The sequence below is a fragment of the Malaclemys terrapin genome, chromosome 1 (assembly GCF_027887155.1).
Source record: "Malaclemys terrapin pileata isolate rMalTer1 chromosome 1, rMalTer1.hap1, whole genome shotgun sequence".
In the NCBI taxonomy this organism is placed as follows: domain Eukaryota; kingdom Metazoa; phylum Chordata; order Testudines; family Emydidae; genus Malaclemys; species Malaclemys terrapin.
Window position 1 is genome coordinate 143,734,948 of NC_071505.1, and position 20,549 is coordinate 143,755,496.

The 20,549-nt window shown below is 46.6% G+C and overlaps 2 protein-coding genes across 4 annotated transcripts in view; both read left to right on the forward strand.

Moving 5' to 3' along the window:
- KPNA1 (karyopherin subunit alpha 1) overlaps positions 1-4,976 on the forward strand; it is a 144,841-nt gene extending 139,865 nt beyond the window's left edge. For all 3 annotated transcript variants that reach the window (XM_054042296.1, XM_054042263.1, XM_054042269.1), the window contains one exon: positions 1,092-4,976. In XM_054042296.1, coding sequence (XP_053898271.1) covers positions 1,092-1,279 — 188 coding nt within the window. In that variant the 3' untranslated portion in view covers positions 1,280-4,976. The remainder of the gene's footprint in view (positions 1-1,091) is intronic.
- Positions 4,977-17,595: 12,619 nt separating this feature from the next.
- Positions 17,596-19,881, forward strand: LOC128830535 (general transcription factor II-I repeat domain-containing protein 2A-like). The gene has a single exon (XM_054016382.1). It carries the CDS (start codon positions 17,810-17,812, stop codon positions 19,616-19,618), a length of 1,809 nt encoding a protein of 602 aa, XP_053872357.1. The 5' UTR covers positions 17,596-17,809; the 3' UTR covers positions 19,619-19,881.
- The last annotated feature ends 668 nt before the right edge of the window (positions 19,882-20,549 follow it).

Consider the following 20,549-nt stretch of genomic DNA (forward strand, 5'->3'; position numbering starts at 1 on the left):
ATGGCTGGGAGAGGGAAGTGAAGTACCCAGGAGGAGCAGAGGTGGGGCTGTTTGGGGCAGAACTGATGAGTGGGGGAATGGAGGGAGCAGAACTGATGTGGGGACAGCATTGATTTGGGTGTTGGTTAACAGAATTAAGTGCGGAGCTGGAGGACAGGCAGGTGAGAAGGTGATAGACCCACACACACACTTTTTTTCAGGTCACTTTAAACACTATTTGCAGTAGTTCAGCTGCATTAAACATGCAGAGTAATGGGTCCAGCACACAGAAGCACTGTGTGAACACTACTACAGCAAGCATACTCCCGACACAGTCTAATCGTGAAAATGTTTCCAGGCTTTGCTATTCAGATCCTCAGAGCTTTACCTCATGATCTGGTTGTGCAATGGGAGACAAAGAACCTATGTAATGGAACCTGGTCTTTTTGGTTGTGGTGGGAGAGAGAAGAGCTTCTGCAATGGAGCTCTTTCTGGAGGTGCAGAAGCTTGTTCTTTCTAGCGCAGAGGTGGGCAAACTACAGCCTGCAGGACCATCCTGCCCGGCCCCTGAGCTCCTGGCCTGGGAGGCTAGCCCCGGCCCCTCCTCCACTATCTCCCTCCCCCGCATCCTCAGCTTGCTTGCTCCGCCGCCGGCGCGGCTGTGAGCTCCTGGGGCAGCGCAGCTGCAGAGCCCGGCCTGACCCACTGCTCTGTGCTGCGTGGTGGCAGCGATGCAGCTGTAGCACTGCCAGCCAGTGGTGCTCCAGGCAGCGTGTTAAGGGGGCACGGAGCGGGAGCGTTGGATAGAAGGCAGGGGAGTCCAGGGTGGTGGTCAGAGGGTGGGGGTGTAGATAGGGGTCATGGGGGAACAGGGGGTTGAATGGGGGCAGGGGTCTCGGGGGGTAGTCAGGAATGAGAGGAGGGGCTGGATGGGGCAGCGGGGTCAGGCAACGACCCTCTCCCCTAATCTGCCCTCCATACAATTTATGAAACCTGATGCGGCCCTCAGGCCAAAAAGTTTGCCCACCCCTGCTCTAGCGGGTGGGATGGGGAGAGCATGTCTGTCTGTCCTGGACTGACCTGTGCTTTTTGTTTGCTTCTTTCCCACATAGGCCTGGATAAGATTGAATTCTTGCAGAGCCATGAGAACCAGGATATCTATCAGAAGGCCTTTGATCTGATTGAGCACTACTTTGGGTCAGAGGACGAGGACAGCAGTATTGCCCCACAAGTGGATCTCAGCCAGCAGCAGTACATCTTCCAGCAGTGTGAGGCTCCCATGGAGGGCTTCCAGCTCTGAGGTGCCCCATGCCATCTGTTCCTCCACCCAGACAGTCCTCATGTAAAGCCTTGAGTCACCCTTGGAGTGATTCCGTAACCCCTTACTGTCCCCATCTACCTGAGTTCCCTTCCCATATTCTTCCTTGGGTGCCTCCTTGGATGCCTTTCTGAGCTGCATTCAGTCCTGACATAAAATGTGTCAGATTAATTATTTTGCTTTATGTGCCAGCCTGGGCATTGGCATATGGAACACTTCACAGATATTGGAGTAAACTCTGTCCCCTGCAACTACAGCCTCCAGTGGACATGCTTTCTAGTTACTAGACACATTGAACACAACTGAACCTGTCCCGTTACAAAACTGAGCTCCCTATCTGGACTCCACAGGCCACTTCGGAGATCTGGACTTTTTCTCATTCTCTCCTTTCAACCCAAAAAGGACTTGTGAGTAGGTCAGTCTTATCACCTCCCTAAAAGCAACTTTTGTAACTGGCTTCTAAAATGGAGAAACTACCATACTGCCCCATCCCTAACACAATGTGGCCTCTTTGTTAAAGTTGAACCCTTCCTAACTTCATGCTTCTGATTCTGGTCCTCACTAGCTTAGTCACAGATGATATATCTCTACCCACTCATCCACCCTTTACATTTTTCTATGCAGCTTAACTTGAACTGGTTTCTGTTCTGTAAATTACCTTTTGATGTAAAATCTTAGCATGCTAAACTGTCAGCGCAAGGAGGACTCTGTAGTGATAGCTCTCCTGACTACTTTCAGTCTCATGAAGTAGAGCTTCCTGTTTAATGCCCCTACCAGCCCACCCCATAAAATAGAAACCTCCTGATCAAGGTCTGTTTAACAAATATACTGTGATACTACATCCCATTTTTCCATTTTCCCCTCACTACTCTCATGGCCTCAGATGAATTAGCATGGAATAAATGGTTCCTGTAGGTCGCACTTGTAAGGCATTGCTGAGTGCGTGACTGCTGTAATTTACAGCTATAGTCAGCCCCTCTGCTAGCAGCATGTTTTTGACTCTGCAGCCTGCTTGGATCACAAGCATCTAATGCAAAGGTGGCAGTTCAATTTCTGAATGTAATGGATTCATTGGGCTACATTCTCTCAAGCCATTTGGGACCTTTGGAATACACCTTTTCCCCAGAGTAAATGTTTCAAAAGTTGTCCCTACAGCAAGTGTCATGCATCTGTGGTAAATCCTATTGGCAGAACTGTCTACAAGATCCTTCTTACGGCTTCATTCAATGACAAGTCCCTGCAAGAGCTTCAACCACTCATAGGATACAGGTTTAAAAAAAGCATTTATCAAACTGCTGAAAGGCCTAAGCATTAACTCTGTGTGACCCCTTCTTTAAACATAGTCTTCATTAGAACCTGTGCTTTAGGATGGAAACTGATGTGTGGGCATTGAAGAAAGCCACCTGTTGCCTCCCTTTCTAATCCAATCAGCCTCCACCTTCCCTGTTACTTTCTCTAGTGCTGCTTTGTGCTCAAGGAACATTTAGTTTACTGCACTTGACCTGCAAGTCAAGAATTGACTTAAATTCTTTGTAATTTTAAAGGTTAAATGAGGTGATTAATTTAAAAACAAAACAAAACCCCTCTGTGTTGCCTTTACATCATATGATAAATAACTGTTTCTCTTTCTTGAAGGGTAACTTGAACTGAACTCTTTCTAGAAGCACTGATTAGTAGCAAAATCTTGTTTTGTCATTTGGATTTTTTGTGCTAGATTTTAAATGTAAATTACCAATAACATGTCATTTCTATAGAATTTGTTTAAAATCATGTACTTTTTTTGGATGGTATGAAAATGCTACATATTTTGTAAACAAATCTAGGCAAAGTGTGTGTGTGTATATATATATTGTGTATATATAGATGTATTATTCTGTATGTATACACACATGCACATACACACATACTTCGTGTGTTTTCTCCCCCAGGCTAGTGAAAACAATATGGTGCATTGTTGTATATCCTTGCCCTTCCCCCCGCCACCCTAAGGAAATAATGGCAGTTGCCTCTAAATAAGTGAATTAAAACAAAGTCCATTTAAACTGAGTGGCTTGCCTTTCTATGTAAGGAACCTGGCTAGTGTTTCTGTTACTTATGCCAGTGGGTATGTGAAATCAGAGCAGAAAGAGATCCATTTTTAATGGGAGGGAACATAGTCTAGTGCATGGAAGAGGGGACTGAGAGTCAGGACTCTTGGTTTCTGTTCCCAGTTCTATCATGTAGTATGTGTAGCCTTGGGGAAGTTACTTTACCTGTTTGCACCTCTCTTTATCCATCTGTAAATGGAGGTATTCATGTTTGAGATCCTCATCCAAGTACCCTCATCAGCCTATGGTCTTATTTCAGCTCTGCCTCACTCCTTGGCCTTGCCACTATTGCTCACCTTCTAACAGTCTCAGTGCTTTAAACTGGGCATTAGCCCCACTTCACAGAAGGGAGAACGCAGGGCTGCCAAATGTCACACATCTGGTAACTCTGTCCTCATCCCTGCAGCTCAGCCTGTCACACACTTGACTGAGCTACAGGCGGGAGCTGCGTTTCCTCCTCCAGCCACTAAAAGCTGCTGTGGAACCTGGCAGGAAACTAGGCCCCTGCTTGATCCAAGCAGGGAAGGAGCAGCAAAGGCAGCAGTGGTTGTGGTGGGTGGTTGGCAGGGACAGAAGGTGAGGGGGACTCAAAACTACCCACAAGCTTCGGCCAGCATCCTATCTCCTTGCTGGAGCACAGGCCCTCCAGCTTGCAACTTTTTAAGACCTTCTGTGCAATTTAATCTGTTCCAGGATCAGCACAAGAGTCCATCAGTGCCATCTGGAGTGAGTTTTCCGGGGGGACCCTATGCCAACTTTAGCAATAGGATAGTCTCTTCCCTCTCAAATGCCTGGGTCCTGGAAGGATGGTACACTCTGGCTGCATATGTGGCCATAGGCACAGGGCTCCTAGATTCATGCCTGATATAGGCAGCATGGTTCAAACCTTTAGTTCTTCCACAGCACATAGCTCTGGAAGACACCTGCCACCTTCAGCCAGATGGGGTTATGGAGCATGTGTTGTGGATGAATATTTCACTTCTTCAGGTAAATGTGACCCTGAGCCTCTCTATGGACCAACCAAAGAGCAGATGGATATGAAATAGCATTCTGCAGATGATCTGTGCTCCCCTCAATCAGTTTTGATTTAGAGTTGTAGGCTCAGATAAGGGATTTTGTTGGTGTATTGAGGGTGCCTCCCATCAGCCAAACCAAGTACCTAGGCCAGAAACCCACTTTCCAGCTCTTAACCATTGGTTGTTGAGTAACACTGCCCTGGAAGCCATAACACTAGGAGAGAGGCTATCTTGTTTGAAGACCACATCTGGAAACATGGATTCCTTCATTACCCCCATGAGAAACATGGAGTTTACTTTACCTGTGCTGATGCTCAGGTGCCTGCAAAAACAACACTAAATCAGCAACAGTTCAGAGGAGGAGCATAAGGACAGCCCTATGGCCCAGCCTTTGTTTGAAATTCTAGAACCCCACCAGGACTAGAACATGTAAATATAAAATGGTAACATCTTCTACATTAACATTAATTGTCTGTAAACTAAAATTGGCTTTGCATTATTTTTGTCAGATACGAGAAAACATTGGTATGACTACTTGTGTTTCAGAAAAACAATAAAATAAACTTTATATCTTCAGCTGAAGGTAAGCACTTGGTTTTACATACATTAAGCTGGTACAATTAAATGTTGATTGTACATAGAACATCAAATCGAATTCATTTATCATGTCTTAAGGGTAAACTATTTTAGACACTTTTATTGCAGCATTGTGTAAAAGCGAAACGAAGTAAAACCCTAAAACCCAGGTTGCAGCACACCCATAATTTCTTGTCAACTCATTGAATTATTGCTCTGTAGGTGGTGTTCCCATAAGGGTAGATTGAAACTATGAACCTTGGGGGCCTGAAGATCCAGGCCACATGTGGGATTTTGCTCTTTTTGGCTTTAGAATTTATAGGTTTCCAATGAACAGGGAGGCCCTAGGTCAGGTGGGCAAACTCTTTGGCCTGAGGGCCACATTGGAGTTCCAAAACTGTATGGAGGGCCAGGTAGGGAAGGCTGTGCCCTCCCAAACAGCCTGGCCTCTGCCCCCATCCGGTCCCTCCCACTTCCCACCCCCTGACTGCCCCCCTCAGAACCCCCGACCCATCCAAACCCCCTGCTCCTTGTCCACTGACCGCCCCCCCTGGGAACCCACCCCCTATCCAACCTCCCTTGATCCCTGTCCCCTGACTGCCCTGCCCCCTTCCACAGCCCCACCCCCTGACAGGCCCCCCGGGAGTCCCATGCCTATCCAACCACCACCTGCTCCCTGCCCCCCGGGCCCCCCTGCCCCTTATCCAACCTCCCCATCCCCTTACCATGCCGCTCAGAGCATCAGGACAGGCCGGCGGCTCTCGCAGCCGTGCTGCCCAGAGGGCTGGCAGCACAGAGTGCTGAGGCTGCGGGGGAGGGGGGCGAGCCTTCCTGGCTGGGAGCCCAAGGGTCAGGCAGGATGGTCCCGTGGGCCATAGTTTGCCCTAGGTGGACCAGAAGCGTCTGACTATATAGATCCATAAAGATCTGAGATGCTTGAAGGGGATCCAGGACCTCCTATGAAGGTAAAAGATAAGGATAGGCCATAGACATTGGATATTCATGGTGTATATGCTGGATAAATCTCAGCTCCTGGAGATGCTCCACATAATCTTGGGCATCTCAAGGTTGAAGGTGCCAAAGATGCTAGGATTGAAGGGAACGTTGGAGCATTTGTTGTCTCCTATGTCAAAGTGAACTTTGCGCTAATTTCTCCTTAACCAAATATACCCGAAATACAATAATCAACCTCACAATCATAAGTGTTAACTACAGGTAGAATAGCAGCAGCCATACCCCAATAATAAAAATAATCGTGTCTTAGGGTCTGTAAGTCTTGTGCCCCAAATTTGATCTGCTCAGACTCCATAAGTACTTTGAATCCTTCAAACCTAGCAAAGTGTGTAGTTCAGAGCTTATTGGTACCTTTTGCCCCTTATAAATATCTGCAAGTTGCAGCTTACCTTTCATTGGTTTATGCTCCAAGGAATACAAAATCCTTTTCCCCAAGGTAAAGCAAGAATCCCTTTGGAAGTAATCAGACACACTTCATATGGCAAGGAAATGTTACTTCTTACACCCATTACTTTGTTTTTCATACTCATCTACTTAAAGGTTGTGCTAATTGGCCACCGTTTAACCAGAAGAGAGCCCACTACTCGCTCTCCTTCAAGAGCTTTAGCCAAACTCATTCCATTCTTTTCAACTGTTGCTTGGAAACTAAGACCATATAATGAATCATTTGAATTACCCACACATGGATCACCCTCCTATATCCAGTCCACTGGATTTATTTGCCTCTATGCTTGGAACTAAATAATCCTCTGTGTTATTCATATCTTCACAATGGGCACCCATGCCAGGGGTAACCATCTTACTATGTAGGACCTTGCCATATTCCCACATTATGAACTATTTGGAGCAAGTAAATATTTCCAGGCTCAACATAAGGTATGCTGATGATACATGCAATCTAATCTCTAATTTTCTTTATTAACATAAATGGGTGTCACATCTTCTACCCTGGAGGCTACACCTATTGCTCAAGGCCTATTTTCTTGGTAGTATCTTTACTTACTATTTACTTTATCATCTCAGCCAGTACCCAATATGATGGTATTCAGTTGCTTTTTACATTTTCAATGCTGGTGCTGGTTTGCCTCATTAAATTCTCTGTTAAACTTTTGATTTTCTCCACCTGGGTCCTCTTGGGTAAATAACCATTGAGTCATTTTATTAGCAGTGTTACTTAATGCAATATGGAACCTCTGTCAGATTCTATTCTGAAGGTCCAGAGGTGCCAACTTTCTAATGTGCTGGAGGTGCTTCCCCCTGGCCCCACTGCCACTCCACCCCTTCCCCAAGAACCCACCCATACCCCACCTCTTCCTGCCCTGCTTCTTTCCCAAGCGCGCCCCCACCCTCGTTCTTTCCCCCTCCTCCTGAGCGCCTTCTGCATGCCGCTGAACAATTGATCATCGGCGCACAGGAGGTGCTGGGAGGGATGGGCAGGCGCTGATCGCCAGGGCTGCCAGTGGGTGGGAGGCACTGGGGGGGGAGCTAATTGGGGGGCTGCTGGTGAATGTTGAGCAACACCATTTTTTTTTTAGCAGCCACGGAGTCAGTGCCTATGTCAAGGGCAATCTCTACCTGGTAAAAACATTATTCACCAAAAGAAATGTGATGACAAAAGTTTCACTGGGGGCTGCAAAGCACTCCACCCATTTTGTAAAATGACAAATAACAACTAATAAATATTTGTTTTCCTGTTTGGATGTTGGCACAGGTCCAATCCAATCCACCTTGTTGGGGTACATTAAAAACAACTCAATATTAAAGCCCTAAAATTGAGGCACCCTTCAAAACGTAACACAGCAAAATTCATAATGACTTTTTTTTGTAATAGAGACAAGGTGGGTAAGGTAATATCTTTTATTGGACCAGCTTCTGTTGGTGAATAAGACAAGCTTTTGAGCTACACGGAGCTCTTCCTCAGGTCAGGTTTTTTTGTAATGATTCACAAATAAAACTGGACTTTGAATGAAAAAGGCCTTTGACAAACCTATGTTTGCAGAAGATAAAAGCAATGTTGACATTAAACAATCATAGCATGCTCTCCAAAATCCTCCTTAATAGATTAAAGGGTAGAACAGAATAGCATAATGTGATGGGGTGTATACCCCACACCAGCCCCGATAGGGTTAACAAAGGCCTGAGAGGCCAATTAGATTACCTGGTGTCACCTGCAAGAGGGAGGGCCAACATTAATTGAAAGTGAAGCCCAGCTGGAAATAGGCTGGGACAGCACTGTAAAGCCAGGAGGTTGAAACAGGGAGCTGTAGTGGAAGGAGGATACAGTTGCTCCCTGAGAGAAGTGAGGCTATCAGGAACAAGGAGGCAGTCTAGGGGATGAGTAAGTCCTGGGATCTTACTCTTTTATAAGGAGTTTTGCAAGAAGCTAGGAGGGGTGAAGCAGCTATAGGGAGCAGAGTAAGCTGTAGTAGTAAATCAAAACAAGCAGGATGATAGGCTGAGTAGGAAGGAGGCCAGGGAAACAGCAACAGGACTGGGACTGGGCAGACCTGGATTGCTGATTGTGGGGATCCTGTGCTGGAACCTGGTGTGTTGGATGGGGCTGGGTTTCCCTGCCACCCACTGGTATAGTGGCATAGACCACCTAGCTGGAACAGAACACTGTCTGGAGACAGCATGTGGACAGTTGTGCTGTTTGACTTTGTAACTCCAGAAAGGGTGGGATAAATGGTGACCTAGTCAGAGGACCAGAAGAACAGAGCAAGCAACGAGCACCAAGGGGGTACCTGATGCAGTGAGAGCTACCTTCCAAGACACAAGGAGGTGTGCTAGTGGTGAGTGGAAACCCTGTTACCCAGTCATCTACTGAAACAAAAATGAAGGGTTGCTAATGGTGAGACTGAAAGTGTCGTTAGTTTTATTTTAATGGTTTGTAATTATGGATAGTGAATGAGTTTAAGTAAGGTAACACTTAGGCCGAGGTCTTGTCTGGCTTGAGTGCGCACTTGGAAGTTCTTCTTTGATATAAATTGCTGATTTCTTTAAAATAATATTGTTACTGGCACTATAAGTAACGTCATGTTGGAAGCTGAATGAGAGAGATACAAGCATATAATGATAAATATAAAATCCCTTCTTTCTGGGAATGCACAGGAACAGGGTGACATAAAACAATGTGATTCAGAAACAGCAAAACCAGCAGCAAAAGTGCAGAAATTGGGTAATGAGGCTTGTGCATACTGAAACAGGATCAGGCCAGATGGCTACAGGAGAGTGATCCTATTGGGATCCAGGAAGTGGGTGGATGAAGCCTACAGGAGAATGATAGAAGGCAGATGATAGCCCCAGGTTAAGTAGGTCCCTTTTCCCTGGGTAAGGTAACAGGGAAGGTTCCAGAACAATCAGGAACGTTCTGAAAACAATTAAGGCAGACAAGCTGATTAGAAGCTGCTAGAATCAATTAAGGCAGGCTAATTGGGGCACCTGGGTTTTAAAAAGGATCTCACTTCAGTTTGTGGTGCATGTGTGAGGAGCTGGGAGCAAGAGGCACAAGGAGCTGAGAGTGAGAGGGTGCGCTGCTGGATTACTGAGTACAAGCATTATCAAACACCAGGAGGAAGGACCTGGGGTGAGGATAAAGAAGGTGTTTGGAGGAGGCCATGGGGAAGTAGCCCAGGGAATTGTAACTGTCATGCAGCTGTTACAGGAGGCACTATAGACAGCTGCAATCCACAGGGCCCTGGGCTGGAACCCGGAGTAGAGGATGGGCCCGGGTTCCCCCCAAACCTCCCAACTCCTGATCAGACACAGGAGGAATTGACCCAGCCTGTGGGTTCCACCAGAGGGGAAGATCTCTGAGGCGAGCAAATCTGCCAGTAAGCGGTAGACGAGGAACTTTGTCACAATACGTAATGTCCAGCTTTCATTAAAAAGAAAGGGGTGTTCAGTTAAAAGCTGATTAAGTCATTTTTATCCACTCTGTAACATAAAAATATATAAAAGACCCAAATGAAGACAGCCCAAATTAAAGAAACACCAGACCAGTAACCAAAGAATGGGACTGAAGGATCAGAGGAGATGACCATCCTCAAGAATTCTAGGAGGACTTGCTGGTGCCCTGGAGTGTGGTAACTTGGGCCACTTACCAATTCCATCTTGTCTGTTCAGATAGAATTACTGTCACTTATAATATCTGAAGTTGTATAAATAAAGGCAAAAACTGATTAAGCCTAAATTGGGTGGACAAAGCACTGAGATTCAAGAAGTAGGAAGTAGAAGTATTGGATACAAATGGTTACATATAAAACAATCTTAACACATGTTCTAGAGCCTAGACTTCATTAACAAGATACTCTCATGTATTGTTAAATATTGCTCACCCCAAATCCTAGCAGTGCTTTACAGCCAGGGTGGCTGTGATCCTCTGTTCACGAGACAAGTACATTTTCAGCTCGATTCCCAGATGAAGAATTTGTTGTTTCTTTGCCACCCCCTCACGCAAGATATTAGTTCTAACCTTTGTCTTAATCATAAACAGGATGCCCCCGGTTATATGTTTCATCCTATGGATTTCTTTTATTTTAAAAAGATTTCACAATCTTTCATTTTGCAACTGACTTAGTATGCAGATAAGCATACAATGTGAGGCATACAATACCCAAATGGCCAGAGAGATTAGCATCTGTTACCTCCTGCCTGAAAGGAACATTTCTGAGGTATGTCATCTAATAAGAACATAATTTTCCATATAGATACACAACTGCTTAAATATTATCCAGCCATCCATACATTTTGCAGTGATTATGAGGATGAGCTACTGTGTCTCAGTACAGACATCCCATGCCAGCCTTTGATGAACTACTATGCATATTTCTGACCCAGGGGATCCCTGCAAAACCCTATGCACCTTGTGCTCTCTGCCTATTGACATGAAGGAGTCCCTGAGTCACGTTCTCCTTCCTTTTCAACACATTCATTTGAGAGTCCAAATTAATGTACCCAGAGTTTCTTTTGGCCAGTCCTTCCTGTGCCACCTTCAAAATCCCCTTCATAAAAGCCAATTCCTCACCTTTTTCTCTCAACATCCTTTCTGGTTCTGTTTGAAGTATACCTACTCTTCCTCTCAACCTACAATTCTCTAATATAATCTGTTTCTTAGGAACTGGACAGTGTAACTGACCTCTATGCATCAGGCTGATGAAGAGGTATTAGCTGCCAAACCTTGCACAAACAGCAATCAACTGTTTCTCCTTTTTACATAACCAGTACTTTTACAAAAGTGCATAATTATTCTCAAACAAATATAACTTTTGTTTATGTGCGAGCCATACCTCAACAGAATCTGCATTTCTGGGATCACTCTCGTATACACCCAGGACAAAATTTCCAACTCCTTCTCCAACAAATCCTTATCTGTCCCATCCACCTGAATTAGCTACTATAAGGGGTGAACAGCCTCAGAACTAAAACTGCTTGAACAATTTGAATAATCTTTTAAAGGGGTTACACCTGATGGTAAGGAAATCATATCTCCCTGGACTTCTGGAGCACCAGCAGGAGTTCCATTACTTACTTTGCTCTTTTGAGAGGTCTTTCTGGAGAAGACACTGGATTACAAATATTACGGACTTCAAGAAAGCAAATGGTGCACCAACATTCAAAGTCAAAACACAAGGGAAAAACCCCCACAGATCATAAATAAAAAGGGGAAAAGGAAATAACACTATTTAAATAAGGAAATATTAAAAAGTGTCAAACAAAATGAAAGTAAATCCTTATAGCACTGAAAGGAAAAAGTGTGTCACTCTTTGAATTCCTAATAATTTTCAACCTTTGCTTTCAAGCCAACTCTGAAATCATCCATCTGTTCTGTTTGCTAAGTAAACCAATGGCCGAATATATATTAAATCTTTAAGCCCTCCCAGGGACACAAAAAATGTATTAATTTAGATGAAATGCTATGGGCCCAAAGAGTTAAAGGTGTTAACACTACTCTGAAACTGTCCAACATAAAATAGTTTTAAACAAGGTTTGGGATTTGGTATCCAGAGACCTTGGTTTGTTAGTTTCATGGCAAACTTTAGGAACTTATTAACTAAGTTACATAAACAAAAAAGTTAAAACCAGCTGTAATGCCGTTTAAAATTGAAATTAATTATGCAAAACAAACTATCAACCTGTCAGTCCCTTATTTAGAAACCTCCAGGTCTGTGTGGAGGGGGCTGATCCTCATCTTTGTTCATATATATGCCATGATGCCAGGCCCAGAGTGGGTATGGTTCTATCTGCAGATGTCTACCTTCCTCAGCACCTTGGATCCTCATGAGTGCCTTGTCCTGGGTGGGGACTTGAACACTGTCCTGAACATGCAGGACTGCATTGGGAAAGAGAAGTGCCAGGCTACCACAAATGTCCTCAAGGAGATTGTTGACCATCACTCCCTGTTGGACGTCTGACATGACTATCCTCCAGACAACTCTATCACTTTTACTTATGTCCAGGTAGAGTACACTTGGTTGTGCCACTCCCAGCTGGACTGCTTTTATGTTCCAGGTTTAACATCTTCCAGGCCCACTCCTTCAGTGTCAGGCCTGTGCCATTTTTGGACCATCACTTGGTGGCCATTATGGTCTCATTGACACCTGAGTGGCTGGGACTGGCCTACTGGACCGGTGCTTCATGGCATCCTTCCATGTGTTCTGGCTGGCCAGGTGGGGGCAGAGACATGTCTTTCCCTTGAGGAGGAGGTGCTGGGATGTGGGGAAAGTAAGTGCCCAGCTCTCCTGCTGTGACTACACTCGGGGCAGTCAACAGAAGGGTGTAGTTATGGAGCAATTGGAGCAGGTTTGGGAGATGGACAGGCACTTGGCCTCTCACTTCAGGGACCTATCCTTCTTCAGAGAGTGTCAGGAGAAGTGGGATGATCTTCGGGCCCTCAACAACTATCATGCTCGGGGCATTGTTGTTTGATCCTGCATCCAGTTCCTTTGGGAGATGGAGTGCATTTCTCACTCTTTCTATGCCCTGGCGAGAAAGAAGGATGCCAAAAAGCACATCATGTGTTTCCTGGTAAAGGACAGCACCCCTCTTAAAGATCCAGCCGAGAAGCGGGAAAGGGCCAGGGCTTTCTACACCAGCCACTTCACCCTGGATCTGACTGACAATGATCTTTGTGGGGTCCTGTGGAATGAATTCCATACAGTCAGCATGGGTGACCAAGATTGGCATGTCCTTCCTCTGGCTCCTACCTGGAGGCATGGCAAGGCAGTTCCCGGCCAATGGGAGCTGTTGGGGTGGCCCCTGGGGCGGAGGCAGTGTGCAGAGCCCCTTGGCTGCCCCTACGTGTAGGAGCCAGAGGGGGGACATGCTCCTGCTTCCAGGAGCTATGTGGAGCCACAGTACGCAAGGAGTGGGGCAAGCCCCATACCCTGCTCTCCAGCGGGTGCTCGAGGGCCAGATTAAAATGTCTGAAGGATTGCACGTGGCCCCAGGGCTGTTGTTTGCCCACCCCTGCTGTATTTGTTTTGCTGCTCAAAAAGGGGGACCTCTGCAACCTAAGGAATTGGCACCCAGTATCACTCCTCGGGATGGACTATAATGTCATAGTAAAAGCCATCTCGCTATGGCTGGGGTCTGTGATGACGGATATGATTCACCCTAACCAGACCTACGCTGTCCCAGGCAGGCCATATTCAAGAATCTGCCTATCAGTCCCGGGATTGTCTCCATATGGCATGTAAAGATGGTCTGTCATTTGCCATCCTGTCCCTAGATGAGGAGATGCGTTTGACAGGGTGGATCACTGGTATCTCCTGGGCATTCTGCAGGTGTTCAGCTTCAGTGTTTGCTTTATGGGGTTTTTCCAAGTGCTGCATGCCTCTGCAGTGTCTGATCAAGCTTAACCGAGCCTTGACAAAACCTGTCACCCTCAGTCGAGAGGAGCATGCAGGCTGCTCGCTGTATGCCACAGCCATCAAGCCCTTCCTCCATCTCCTCCAGAAGAGGATGAGAGGGTTGGTGCTTTGAGAGCAGGACTTGCAGGTGGTCCTGTTGGCATATGCCGATGATGAACTCCCAGGTCCTGAGCCACAAGGTGCACGAGTGCGGGCAGAGGCTTGCCAAGCCATCTATTTGGCAGCCTCCTCTGCTTGAGTCTACTGGGTCAAGAGCTCTGGCCTGATGGGGATGGATGGCAGGTGGGCTCCCTCCCATCCGTGCTCCGTGCCAACCTTGGAGAGTACCTTTCTGCCAGTGAATCCTCCCTGTGGGACAATTGGATTTATCTGGGGGCCAGGGTGTCTGACCAGCTGCAGAGGTGGATGGGGTTGCTCCACCCTTTGGTGGAGGGTGCTGGTGATTCAACCAGCTAGTCCTGTCCGTGCTGGGGCACCAGTTCAATACCCTGAGCCCGCCTCTGGGGCCTCTTGCCAGTCTTTATCAGAAGATCATCAAGTTTTTCTGGTTGGAGTGCATTGGGGCTCTGTGGGTGCCCTGAGCCTTCCCTGGGAGAACACAGACCAGACCCTGTCCTGTATCTGCAGTCAGGTCCACACATTTTACCCTTAGGCACTGCATAAACTCCTTTATGGTGCTTATAGTCCAGCTTGGAACATGCTAGTGCAAGCCATCTTCTGCCACCTCTGAGGGCTCCAATATGACCAGTAGCACTTTTTTTATCTCCACCTGAGGCGTCTCCCTCCAGACCTCTCTGAGCTGCTGGTCTTTTACCAGGCCCTCTACAGGATCTAGTTTCAGCAACCAGCTCTATAGCGGCCATCAAGGGGGAAAGTCTTCCATAGGATGCTTCCCACCTACTCCTCACCTCTGGCCCTCCAAAGTTTGTCATTGGACCCCTATCCTGTGAGCCAACCTGGCTGCCCCCCACCATGCCACCTGAGTTGGAGGAACTATATCCAGCCGGTCCATATTTGGACTGCACCCAGAGAACATCTGTACACACTCATGCTCCATACCATCCACTTTCTTGCCTTTCTGTCCCACCCTAATATCAAGTGGTGGGACTTGTTGCCACCTGTGGAGGGCGGGGAGTCCTGGTGGGGCAGCCTGTACTCGACTCTGGTTCTATGGCCTGCTGGGGATATTAGGTGGTGGCTCCTTCATGGATCCATGAGTATGGGTGTGCATTTGGCATGGTTCATCAAATCCATGGACTCTTCTACAGCAAGAAGGAGACCCTGGTGCACATTTGCATAGAGTGTATCAGACTGCAGCTCTCTTTTGGCTCTTCCAGAACTTCTTACTGAGGTTCTGGCTGCACTTCCCCCACTATCACCTGTTTATCCTTGCACACCCTATTTGTGGCCCCACAAAGTTGCAAGACTTCCTCCTCAACTGCCTCCTGGCATGGGTCAAGATGGCCATGCACCAAACCTGCCCACCAGCCCCTTCATATAAACTCACTGCTCCCCTCCCTTGCATAGTCCCCCTTGTGATCTCCCTGTGACATTACTCAGGGTACAATCTGGACAGATGAGCAGCTGGTTCACCTCAGTTCTCCACCCTGGGGTGCCTTTTACACTGCTTCACTGTGACAGCAACCACTCCTGGCCTGCTCACACAGCCACCAGCATGTAAGTCACTCCCAGTGATAATATATGAGTGCTGCAGCCAGCCAATCTAGAATTACACTGAAGAGTGACACCAGCAAACTCCCAGTCTCAGACTTTTCCCAGAAATGTATGTCTTGTACTGCCCTGCTCTTTCCCAGACAACACAAGCTCATATAAAATCTGTCATTTTATTAAGAGCAAATCATATGCAAATCCTGTTTGGGAAATTCTATTTGAAATAACACACTGGTTTAGATAAAACAAACGTATTACATACAAAAGATAGATTTTAAGTGAATATAAATGAGGCATAAAAGTCAGAATTGGTTACAAGAAAATAAAAGTAAAATGCAACGAATGCCTAACTTAACAACCTAGAGTGAATTCAAAGCAAAGGTCTCTCTCACCACATTTCAGCAGTATTACTGGCTGAACTTCTTTCAGTCAGGATCCCTCCCCCAGTCCAATGCTGCTTCCTTTGTTCTTCAGGATGCCATAGGTAGAGAGAGAAAGAGGGAGATAACTTGGGGTGTCTGCTCTCCCTTCTTTCTCTTCAAGAGGCACCTCCAGCTGAGGTTCAGGAGACAGTCTGTGTGGATGGGAACCCCAAACAGCTTTGAAAAGAAAGCTGTTTCTTTGTCAAAATGTAGATTTCCTCCCCACACACACACCCTTTCCTGCTCATGGGTTTGTGCATGAGTTCAAGGAGGTTGACCAGTACATAGAGAGTCATAGAGGAGATTGTTCACGAGGCTGAAAAACAGGTGTGGGCACAGGGCAACACCGGTGGAGCAGAGAGGGCGGGGAGTCATATGAAGCTCAGCAAAGGAATGTAAGTATGGAGGGGCATATTTATGATGATGATTTGATGAAATTACATATGGGAGCCAGTGGAAGGAGCCAGAGAAGGGTGTGATGTGATTAAAATAATAATGGGGCGGGGGAAACTACTTTAGCAGGTCAATGTTTTTACAAAGTTCTTATGAATGTATTGGACAGAGTATTTTGAATTGCTTTTCCCAGATCTGTCTTTCCAGAATACACTTGATATAGGTCCCTGTAGCGGGGTAGTCAGCCTGCTCCTGCCCAGAGGGGTTAAAAACAGCCCTGGGAGAGGGCTGTGGCTGGGAGCTCTAAAAGCTGGGCTGATTGGGGAAGCGGCTGCAGCTGGGGCACATCCCAATCAGGCCACAGCTGGCCTGTATAAAGAGGCTGTGAGCCAGGAGCCCAGATAGTCTCTCTCTACGTTCAGAGAGAAGGGCCTGCCTGTAGGGAGCTTAACCAGGTATCTGGTTAAATAAGGGAGCCGGGGAGCTCTGGCCTAGGAAAGCCCCAGGCTGCAGGTCTGGTAAGGCCTATTAGGTACTGGGTTGCAGGGGGCAGCCCACAGGTAGCCAGAAGCAGCAGGTCCAAACCCCTTTGCCTGTGATGAGTGGCTTATACACTGCAGTCTGCCCCAGTGAATGGGGGCTAGATGAGGACTGGCAGTAGCCAAGACTGAGGCAAAGTGGGGATAGTGGGTGGGGGTTCCCCTTGGAGGGAGAGTCCCAGAGCTGTGAGGGGTTACTGCCAGGGGGGCAGCACCCCAGACAACAGGGCACCGAGTCCAGGAGGAACACAGGGGCCAAGCAGTAGTGGGACACCGACCTGCAGAGGGCCTCCAATGGCTGGAGAGCTAATTCCCAAGACGACCAGCAGTAGATGCCGCAGGGGTGAGTCCCGCATGCTTACAGTCCCTCTTAGATATCCCTCAGACCTGACCTTAAAAAAAATAGGCCACTCCCCCCTCCCATTTTTATTGCTGGAGTTATTTACCTTCTTGTTCTTTGAGATGTTGTGCACATATGCATTCCACTCTCGGTGTATGTGCACCCAGTGCACTTGAGTCAGAGACTTTTGCCAGCAGTGCCATGAGGTAGGGCAAGCGCCCCTGCTCTCCTTATGCTGTCAGGCGAGAGCATGTGTGAACATAAGAATGGCCATACTGGGTTAGACCAAAGGTCCATCTAGCCCAGTACCCTGTCTTCTGACAGTGGCCAATGCCAGATGCCCTAGAGCACATGTGTCAAACTCAAGGCCCGCGGGCCACGTCCGGCCCGCCATACAATTATATCCGGCCCGCGAAATCGTTTTATATATCTGTTTTTAATGGCCCTGTGATATGACGCCCCAATAACACACACTACAAATCCCATGATGCAGTGCAATTGCCGCCAACGGCAAGCCGCGGTTCAAGTTCGCGGTCTGTTGATGTATACAACGCTAATCTCAAATCAAAGCTAGACCCCAACAATGGCCAAGAGAAAAATTGATTCTGAAAACCGAGGCTTTCAAAGCCGGTGGGAGAATGAGTATATGTTTACTGAAATTGCAGGTAAACCAGTGTGTCTCCTTTGCGGGAGTAATATCGCTGTAATGAAGGAGTATAACCTAAGACGGCACTACGAGACGAAACATGAGAACAAATTCAAAAACCTGAGCGCAGGACAGAAGCTACAAAAGGTAGAGGAGTTGAAGAAGAATTTGACATCCCAGCAGACGTTTTTCACCAAAGCAAAATCACAAAGTGAAGCTGCTGTGAAAGCAAGTTTCATTGTGGCCGAAGAGATCGCCAAATCAGGACGGCCGTTTACCGAGGGGGAATTCGTAAAGAATTGTATGATGAAAGTGTGCGACGTCCTTTGTCCAGATAAAACGCGAGCGTTTGCAAATGTAAGCCTCAGCAGAAACACTGTTGCTAATCGGGTTTGTGAGATGGCGACTGATTTGAAAACACAGTTGATTGAAAGAGCAAAAGATTTTGTTGCATACTCCCTTGCCGTGGATGAAACTACTGACGCGACTGACACTGCACAGCTGGCGATATTTATCCGTGGTGTGGATTCCAATTTGTGCGTAACACAGGAAATACTGGACATTAAATCGATGCACGGGACAACGAAAGGAGAAGACATCTTTGGAAATGTATTTCAAAGTGTAACCGACATGAAACTGCCGTGGGAAAAACTCGTTGGACTTACAACAGATGGCGCACCTGCTATGTGTGGTGAAAAAAATGGACTGGTGGGAAGAATGCGCTCAAAGATGCGGGAGGAGAACTGTGCCGGTGAGTTGACAGTGTATCACTGCATCATACACCAGGAATCGCTGAGTGCTAAAGTCCTAAAAATGGATCATGTGATGAACACTGTAACACAAACCGTCAACTTTATCAGAGCCCACGGTTTAAATCACCGCCAATTCCAGTCTTTTCTGCGGGAAATAGATAGCGAGTTTGGCGATATGCCATATCATACGGAGGTCCGGTGGCTAAGTCGGGGAAAAGTTCTCAAAAGACACTTTGAGCTGCGAGAGGAAATCTGCCAGTTCATGGACAGTAAGGGGAAAGACTGCACAGTTCTGCGGGATGAAAAGTGGAAATGTGAGTTGGTGTTCCTGGCTGACATAACGTCGCATCTTAGCGCTTTAAACCTTCAACTCCAGGGACGGGAGCACATAATAACCGATATGCATGATGCAGTGAAGGCATTTCAAGTGAAGCTGCGCTTATGGGAGACACACATGCACCAATGCAACTTGTCTCACTTTCCCTGTTGCCAAGTAATACGGAACCAAGAAAGTGCCACAGTTTTCCCAAATGCCACCTTTGCTGAAAAACTCAGCGCGCTGCGCACTGAGTTCGCACGGCGCTTCAGTGACTTTGAGGCACAGAAAAGTAACTTCGAGCTGCTTCGCAACCCATTTGCAGTCGATGTGGAAACCGCACCTGTAGAAATGCAGATGGAGCTGATAGAACTGCAATGTAACGGGACACTGAAGGCAAAGTACGACACTGCGGGGCCAGCACAGTTCACTCGCTTCATTCCTGAAGCGATGCAACAGCTCCGCCAACATGCGGCTCGAATCCTGTCCATGTTTGGCAGCACATATCTGTGCGAGCAGCTGTTCTCTGTGATGAAAATTAACAAAACGTCACACAGGAGTCGCCTCACTGATGAACACCTGCAATCGATCCTGAGAATCTTCACAACACAGAACCTAACCCCAAACATAAACGAACTTGTTGCAAAGAAAAGACTCCAAGTATCAGGCTCTGACTAAATAGGACAAGAAAATGGAATGTTATGATTTGTTATGATTATACTTTTGCTTTAAATTCAATTTTTTATTTATATTTTCAGATTTTTTAATATTCCAGCATGTACAGATTTTGAATGTATTGTATTGACAGGATATTTTTTTATGAAGAGCAAAATATTTTAAGTTGAAATGTATTTATTTTGGAATGATATCCTGTATTTTGGTTCATATTAATGGTTAAAAAACATAAATATTTAGTCTGTTAAATAAATGGTTATACTGTTCGGCCCACGAGTTTTGAGTTTTGGCCCCCTGTGCAATTGAGTTTGACACCCCTGCCCTAGAGGGAATGAACAGAACAGGTAATCAAGTGATCCATCCCCTGTCGCACATTCCCAGCTTCTGGCAAACAGAGACTAGGGACACCATCCCTGCCCATCCTGGCTAATAGCCATTGATGGACCTATTCTCCATGAACTTAAGAAAGTAGTGTGGAGTGGGATGTGTCTGCCATGTTCCTTCACACCTCTGAAAGCTATTACTGAAGGAAGGTAGGAGGGCCATGTGATGTACATGTGCACAACACATCTCAAAGAATAACAGTTTTTTCTCCTTTGAGTGACAGTGCACATATACATTCCACTGTAGTTGACTCAACAGCAGTTCCCTTTCAGATGGAGGGACTTTGGATCATCTAAACAGACTGTGGCACTGACTTGCCAAAGTTGACTTGATCAAGAGAGGCTTGTGTGATGATGCATAGAAAAGGTTATGTACAGACAACCAGGATGCTGCCTTGCATGTAGAATATTGCTCAGGGAAGCTGAAAGGGAGGACTGAGCTCTGGGGGAGTGAGCTGTTATCCTTGATGGGGGGAGAGACTTTAGCAAAATCTGACACAGGCAGAAATCTAGTGAGAGATTCTCTGAGATGGCACAAGTTAACTCATAGC

Excerpts from the sequence above, each read along its gene's own strand:
- LOC128830535 (XM_054016382.1), top strand. The coding sequence starts at position 17,810 with ATGGCCAAGAGAAAAATTGATTCTGAAAACCGAGGCTTTCAAAGCCGG.